Source organism: Kryptolebias marmoratus, linkage group LG16 (genome assembly GCF_001649575.2).
Source record: "Kryptolebias marmoratus isolate JLee-2015 linkage group LG16, ASM164957v2, whole genome shotgun sequence".
Classification (NCBI taxonomy): Eukaryota; Metazoa; Chordata; class Actinopteri; order Cyprinodontiformes; family Rivulidae; genus Kryptolebias; species Kryptolebias marmoratus.
The window spans coordinates 2780632-2788454 of NC_051445.1; the positions used below are offsets into that span (position 1 = coordinate 2780632).

General features: G+C 42.9%; 1 protein-coding gene across 4 annotated transcripts in view; it reads left to right on the plus strand.

Moving 5' to 3' along the window:
• Positions 1 to 597: 597 nt before the first annotated feature.
• The window catches only part of si:dkey-256h2.1 (uncharacterized protein LOC337520 homolog), a 15759-nt gene continuing 8533 nt past the window's right edge, over positions 598 to 7823 (plus strand). For 2 of the 4 annotated variants that reach the window (XM_037980393.1, XM_017428579.3), the window contains exons 1-6: positions 599 to 1215; positions 2248 to 2387; positions 2463 to 2638; positions 3606 to 3766; positions 4404 to 4544; positions 6845 to 6966. In XM_037980393.1, the coding sequence (XP_037836321.1) occupies positions 773 to 1215; positions 2248 to 2387; positions 2463 to 2638; positions 3606 to 3766; positions 4404 to 4544; positions 6845 to 6966 (1183 nt within the window). In that variant the 5' untranslated portion in view covers positions 599 to 772. Of the gene's footprint in view, positions 1216 to 2247; positions 2388 to 2462; positions 2639 to 3605; positions 3767 to 4403; positions 4545 to 6844; positions 6967 to 7823 lie in introns of all 4 variants that reach the window. The other 2 variants (XM_017428580.3, XM_017428581.3) reach the window with 2 other exon arrangements.

Here is a 7823-nt window from a genome sequence, read left to right on the forward strand (position 1 = left end):
CCAAGGACTCCAAAAAGGGTGGGTATTCTGAACTGCTGTTGGGCGCATAAGCGCAAACAACAGTCAGGACCCGTCCCCCCACACGTAGGCGGAGGGAGGCTACCCTCTCGTTCACCGGGGTAAACCCCAACGTACAGGCACCAAGATGGGTGCTAGTTTAAAGGAAAAAAAAAAAATAGAGGAAAACAATCCAATACAGTAAAATCATAAAAACCTTAAACTTAATTTAGCAACAAGAAAAATCCCTACAAATAGTTTTAATTTATTATTAATTAATAGAGAATATTGTATGTTCAGTTGTAATGTTTACCCAGCTGATTAGATATATAAAGCAGCATCAAGTCATAAAGACATTTATTAAAAATAACTCTGTTAAAAAATAGATTGTAAAATAATATTCAAAAACTTGCCTTTTTATGTGTTTATTTAAAATATCAATCTATCTATCAGTCTCGCGAGAAGTTGTAGTTTTTAATTGATAAATCCGCACTGTTGCTGTTAAATAAACCTAACTTGTTTTTTGTTTGTTTTTATTGTTTTGTTATCAGCGGAATCTCGTTTCGCGCCTCGAGCTTTGTGTCCTCTCAGGGCCGCCGTAGATAACTGTTCGGTGATCGCGGTAACGCCTCCGTCTGAGATGTCTCTTTATAATGAAAGTAAAAGTTGCTTCAGGGTGTTTTATTGCCAGTGGGACCGCAGTTCGGTGGTGTTTTAATTTAAAATAAAAGTTTGCTCCTGTGATGAAGGGCCGCGGCTGCTCGTGGTGAGTTCAATGTCTCCGCTCCGCAGCGGGAAAATGGATTCGCTGCCTTCAGAAGCGTCTGCGCTGTTTTTGCTGCTGCTTATTGTGACAGCTCAGGAGGCATCGGGGCGGACGGCCCAGGAAGGTGGCTCTCATCACCGCCACAGAAACCCCCCCAGCCCTCAGCCCGGAGCCGGGCCGGAGCCGGGAGACCTCGCTGCCGCGTTCACGGTCCCAACTCTGGATGGGAAGTTCTCCTACGAGCCCGGAGCCCTGAAGGAGTCCCTGATCATCCACGCCTTCACCAACAAGTCCGGGTTCCTGGAGTGCCTGTGGAGCTCCGAGGTGTCCCTCAGCAGCCTGGTGGAAGGTCTCCCGGACAGCTCGCAGGTTCTGGTTCTGTCCCAGGACGACTCGGCGGTCACCGATGTTCTGTGGATGAGAGAGCAGCTGCATCGCGTGGCGATGCGCAGGTGACCGGGGAGGGGAGCGCAGGTGACGGGGGGGGGGGTGTTGGACCGAACTGCTGAAGTTAAACAAGCAGGATAGATGCTCCAACAGCCAAAAAATGAGTTAAAACAGCCAAAATATGAGCTAAAACAAGCAAAATATAAAATATGAGCTAAAACCAAGCTGAATAAATGCTCAAACAGCCAAAATATGAGATAAAACAAGCCAGATAGATGCTAAAACAGCCGAAATATGAGTTTAGACAAGCAGGATATAAAATATGAGCTAAACAAGCAGAAGAGATGCTCAAAAAGACAAAGTATGAGTTAAAACAAGGAGGATAGAAGATATGAGCTAAAACAAGCTCAGTAGATTCTTAAACAGCCAAAATATGAGTTAAAACTGCCAAAATATGAGCTAAAACAAACAGAATAGATGTTCAAACAGCCAAAATATGAGCTTAAAGAAGCAAAATAGATTCTCAAACAGCCGACTTATGAGCTAAAACAAGCAAAATGCAAAACAAGCAGAACACTAAAAATGAGCAGAACAGTGAAAAACAAACAATCACAACAGTAGCTAAAAAGTCACATTAGCATAATCATAACTAAAATTAGCAAACTCATAGATGGAAGCTAATATTTGCTAAACCATAGCTAAAAGCTAAAATTAGCTAAACCATAGGTAAAATTAGAGTATTAGAGAATAATTAATTAGAAACAAACTGAAATAAGCTGAATAGTCACTGAAAGCTAAAATAAGCTAATTTCTACTTAAAAGCTAAACTTAGCTAAACTATCTAAAAGCTGAAATGGCCTGAACGGTATCGAACAGCTAAAAGTAGCAGAACCTTAGATAAAATTAGCTAAAATTGGCTAAACTGCAGCTAGAAGCTAAAATGTGCAGATCCATACCTCAAAGCTACAATTAGCAAAACAGTGGCTGAAGGTTTGTGAAAAAGTACATAAAAGCTAAAGGGGGCAAAATGTAGCTACAGGCTAAAATTAGCTAAAAGCCTGAATAATGTGTGATCTGTTCTTGTCGCCCTCCCACAGCAGGAAGGAGGTTCTGGCCCGGGTGCACTTCTGTCCGTTGCCGGTCTTTGCTCTGGGGAATTGGATCCCCGGGGTTCTTTATTTCTGGGGCTGCGTCGGCCGTAACTGTGGCCTGTCGCAGGCTGTGTTCACCTCCGACGGTACGACCGGCGGCTCCTTGGAACGATTGCTTAGAGGTTCTGGGTTCTGTTGATTCTCTCGTTTCTCTCCTGCAGGATGGAAGATGCCCATCGTCGTCAAGAGGCTGGACGCCAGGTACGACTGGCTGATGGAGCGCTGGAGCTCAAACTCCTCCCGGCTGGTCGGCGCCGGAGACGGGTGTGAACCTTCGGCCTCTGTGGGCGGCGCCGTGGCCTGGGTCTCCGAGGGCAACTGCTCTTTCTTCACCAAGGTCTGTTAATGTTCCCGGATCACCATCGACCCGGAATGATCCGGAGATTTCACAGATATGTGACCCTAACGTTTAAAGAAACGTCTCTTGAAAGCAAATCAACTGTTTCCACCTCTCGTTTCTTTGAAGCTCTGCGATCACAGCTGTCCACGAAGGACAAACAAACAAGAAACTTGGCACATCGTGGGGAACTGCGTGTCTTCAGGAGAGTTTGAGGAAGTTTAGCGAGCTGAAGACGAAAGAGGAAGTGGTAACATAAAAATACTGTTTATGGAAGAAGAATAGGATCTGACAGGAACTTCTGTTCAGACAAACATCCAGCAAAGAGCTGAAAGGATGTGAGAGACGCGTCGGGCTTTAGTTAGTCGGGTTTTCTTGTTGTTTGGCTTTTGAGGGAAACAGTTCAAAGAGAACAGCTTAAAATCCTGACCAGCTGTTTTTTAATTAAAAATATGGAGGAGTTCAGGGATCTGGGAGGCTTGTCTTCAGTAATGAGGGCGCTGCTCCGAAAAGAGTCGAGTCGAAAAGCCAAAACTCTGGATTTACCGGTCCGTCTACGTTCCAACCCTCACCTGCAGTCATGAGGTTTGGATCAGGACCAAATAACCCAAATCCCGGATCCAAGCGGCTGAAAGGAGCTTTCTTCGTTGGGCGGCCGGGCTCAGCCTCAGAGAGAAGAGCCGCTGCTCCTCCTCATCGAAAGGAGTCAGCTGAGGTGGTTCATCTGATCAGGACGCCTCCCTGTGGAGGTTTTACAGACATGTCCCACTGCCTCGGGGCAGACCCAGAACTCTCTGGAGGGATCATGGATCCTCTCTCATCTGGGGACACCTTGGGATCCCCCAGGAGGAGCTGGAGGAGGTCTGGGTTTCCTTCGTGGACCTGCTGCCTCCTCGACCCGCTGAGCTTTCAGCAGGATGTCCGATGATGAAAACAAATCCTGACTGTTTCTGTTGTCGTCCTGCAGGTCCAGAGCATGGCCAAATCCAACGCCTCTGGGGTCCTGGTCTACTCGCTCCCCGGAAACCCGCTCCAGGACATGAACTGCGTCGGAGACGAGTGCAACGTTCCCCTGCGCATCCCGGCTGCCATGGTGCACATGGAGGTTTCGGTTGCTCAGGCTCTTCAGTAAGACGTCGATGCTTAACACCTTTTTACGTGGGCTCCATATTTAAAGAAAAGATCCCAAAGCTCAGTGTTCAACAAACTTAATCTTTGTAAAGACCAGATTTTAATTCTGTAAACGCGTAAACGCTGACTCATCGTTCCTGTTTGTATTTTATTCTGTATGTTGTTTTTCGGCGTTTCACCTCAAACATCAAAACCTTCAGCTCCTTCAGGAGATGGATGCTAAGACTTTTGGGTTTTGTAACTTTTAAACTTTTTAAAATATTTACCTTCTTATAACATTTTTGGTTCCATTAAACTTAATTGGGATTTTTAATGTTAGTTCATTTCAGCTTTCAGGTTTTGATAATTTTAGATTTTCAGATCATTTTTGTGCCAATTTTAGCTTTTAGCTGCTGTTTTGCTAATTGTAAGTCTTAGTTATGTTTTTGATCATTTTCACATTTAGCTAAGTGTTGCTAGTTTTCTTTTTTAGCTACTATTTTGCTAATTTTAGCTTCTGATCCACTCATTTCACCTTCGTCAGCACTTGGCGCTCACACTGTGCTGTTTTTTCTAGTTTTGGCTTATTTTCGTTAATTTCAGTGCAGACTTTGGTGTCAGAAAGTTTGACTGATGTGAAGCTTTTATTTTGAAGGTCTGGCCAGAAGGTGAACATTTCCTTCCAGGCGACGCCGTCTCCAAACTTCTTCTTCAGTATCGACCAGCAGGGGGCGCTGGCTGAGATGGGCTGGTTCCTGTACCCGTCCTTCAGTTTCTTTAACTGGCAGGCCCAATGGTAAGAAGAGCAACAACATGATCACCCGCTGCCATCGTGTATGTTTGTGCTCATTTGTCTGTCTTTTAGAAAAATGTCTCATGAACCTGTGGACAGATTTTAAAGAAACTATCAGAAAGTGATCACTGGATGTTCATCTATACATGATTAACCTCTGGAGTCAGCCTGATACAAGATGGCCACCACAGCTAACCTTAAAAACCACAAAAATGTGCAAAACTCTGCCGTTTTTGCAGCTATTGAGCTAAAAATTAGCGCAATAGTAGCTGAGAGTCATCCTCAACGTGTACTCTGAGAACCAACAGTTCTGTGAGATCTTTGGTGTGCAAAGAGGCGGGCGATATGCATTCCTTCAAGAAGTGACTCGTAATCAATCATTGATTTTCTTCACGCAGCCCCTCGCTCGACCAGTTCAGGCAGAATCAAAAACAGCAGAAAGACGTGCAGAAATAAATAAAACGTGGCATAAAAGCATGAGAGGAGACAAAAAGAGGAGCAGAAACAAAAGAAAGAATCGTAAGAACAAACAAAAGATTAAAAGTCAGGAACAGAAGGATGCAGTGGTAGTTTATGATTAAAAGCTAACATGAATAAAAGAGTTTTAAGACTTGATTTAAAGGTGGAGCTGCCACTGTGGAAGCCCGACCAGCCCAACGTTCGGACCCGGTTCTTGGTATGTCTGATAAAAACTGACTGGAAGACCTGAGAGACCTGCCAGGAACTCGAAAGCTCAGATAAATAAGGTGTGCCCAGGTCACGGAGAGCTGTAAAAACGAACAATAAAAGTTTAAAATCTGTTCTGAAACGGACAGGAAGCCAAAGAGGAAAGAACAGGGGAGACGTGCAGTAAATTAATATTAAATCATTAAATCTTAAAGTTTAGATGTTCATTAATAAGCATTTCAGTTCAGTTCAGCTTCATTTGTCCCTTAAAAGGTTCAGTTTGGTTTTATAAGTGGTAATAAAAAACAGAAATACAGTAACAGGACATTACTGTATCAACCAAACTTCAGTTAAAACAGTAAGAAAGGTCAGTAAAAACCACAAAGTTCTAACTAAGATTAGTTCAAATTTAGAAAATGTTTTTGAGATTGTATTTAAAACTAAATGCTACTTGAATCTTATGTTGTCATTCATCTTTCAGACCCTCCAGGATTTCAGGATGTTGCAATCGCAACTATTAACGCAAAATCAAGCAAACGCCGCAAAATCGCAACTTTTTGCAACTTTGCCCAAAACACCGCAACTTTCCTGCAACTTTAACCCAATATTTATTGTTTCTGAAGTGATTCGCCACCATTTCTGCGGTCTAGTCTCTTCTTTGTGGGTTTGTGTAGCGTGGAATACAAAATAACCCCAAATAACTCAGGAAGAAGACACGTGACGTCACTTCCTGTTAACATCAGAATGCCGGGAGCGTGCAGGAGCAGCGACCGAAGCCAAAATGTGCGCTAATGCTTCACATTTGCCCACAAAGATTTCAGCAAACCAGTTTCCTCCCCAGCTGCAGCTGTTTTGCACGTCCTGCAGTGTAATCATGGAACATAAACGCATCGACAAACACTTTGTGTCTGCAAAACATGTGAGGAGAGCTGCAGACCAGGGACAATCCAGAAATGCTCATGAATGTCAGTTTAGAAGCTATCAAAGTTCTCAAATAAAGCACCTTTTGAGAATGTCAATGTTTGTTGGGAATTATCTTACAAAACTAGGAAGTTTTTTTGGTTTATATATTAAAAGTTATGGTTGTTTATTGAGTTTAGTAAAAAAAAAAATTGCAACTTTTAGGAAAATGCCCCACAAAATCAAGCATTTTAGCTGCAACGATCACAAAAAATGCCCGCAAAATCCCGGACTGATATATGCCACATCAAACTCTGTTTACCAGCCAATCTTAGAAATATAAACAGAATACATCATCTATGTTTGACCACTAAACACCTGTGAGAAGATAAAGTGCTGCAGTTTGACTGAGGCAGGTTTTAAAGGTGTAAACCCAAACTATTTGTCAGTTTTTATTCCCTTAGATCGTTTAAAAAGAAGGCTGCTTTACAAGCTGGAGGAAAACAAACATCAGTAAAATAAAAACAGGGAAACGTCACAACGTAGGAGACCAGACGGGACTCGGACAGAGCTCGAGTTAAACGTGAAAAGGAGAGATTTCAGGCAGCTGTGGTTTCTTCTCAGATTTAATCGAAGCGTCGAGAACCCTTCCGACAGCCGGGGAACGATGAGGAAATCCACTAAGACCCCCCCCCCCAACCTCCCCCAGACTGAATGTTTGCTGTCTCTGTCTCCAGGTTTGAGTTTTCCGCTGGTCTGCAGCTCAAACTCCAAAGTCCTGCAGAAGTTGTTTGTGTGTTTGATGAGGTCAGGATGCAGGGCGATAGAGGAGCCGTTGCTGCGGTCACACTGCCTTCAGGTGATTTCATCAGCACTGTCACAAATACCAGCGTTTATTTATTCAGCTGATAAAGTAGCTGTCTGGGAGCTGAGCACTGCTTGTTTCATCACATGAAACTGTGATTCGTGGACTTATCTGCAAACACACACACACACACACACACATACACACACTTTCCGCTGTTTCTGAGTCTTCTCTCTCACTCCCCCCCTCCCTTCTTCACTATTTTAGTTAGTAATTCTTACATCGGCTGTTTAGCGGGCTTGTGGTACTATTAGAAAGTTTTCTGTACCGTTAGTTTTAGCATTCTCGTGTTTTAGCTTATTTAGCCTTCCTGCACATTTAGTTTAGTTTAGTTAATCTTAGCTCATATTTTAGATATCGTTAGATTCCTAATTGTTGTTTAGTTCAGCTTTAACTTTATCATGATTTTATTTAGATTATTTTAGCTACTATTTTGACTGTCTTAGCTCATGATTAGATATGTCTGGTTTCGTGATTTTATTTAGATTTTCTTATATTTCATTCAGATTATACATGATTGTTGTGTTTTTCTTTTTTGTGTTTCATTATGTATTTGCTGTATTAGACAGACCCTCCAGGATTTTGCGATATTGCGATCGCAACTATTAAATCAATCAAACCCTGCAAAATCGCAACTTTTTGCAACTTTGCCCAAAACACTGCAACTTTCCCGCAACTTTAACCCAATATTTATTGTTTCTAAAGTGATTCGCCACCATTTCTGCGGTCTAGTCTCTTCTTTGTGGGTTTGTGTAGCGTGGAATACAAAATAACCCCAAATAACTCAGGAAGAAGACACGTGACGTCACTTCCTGTTAACATCAGAATGCCGGGAGCGTGCAGGAGCAGCG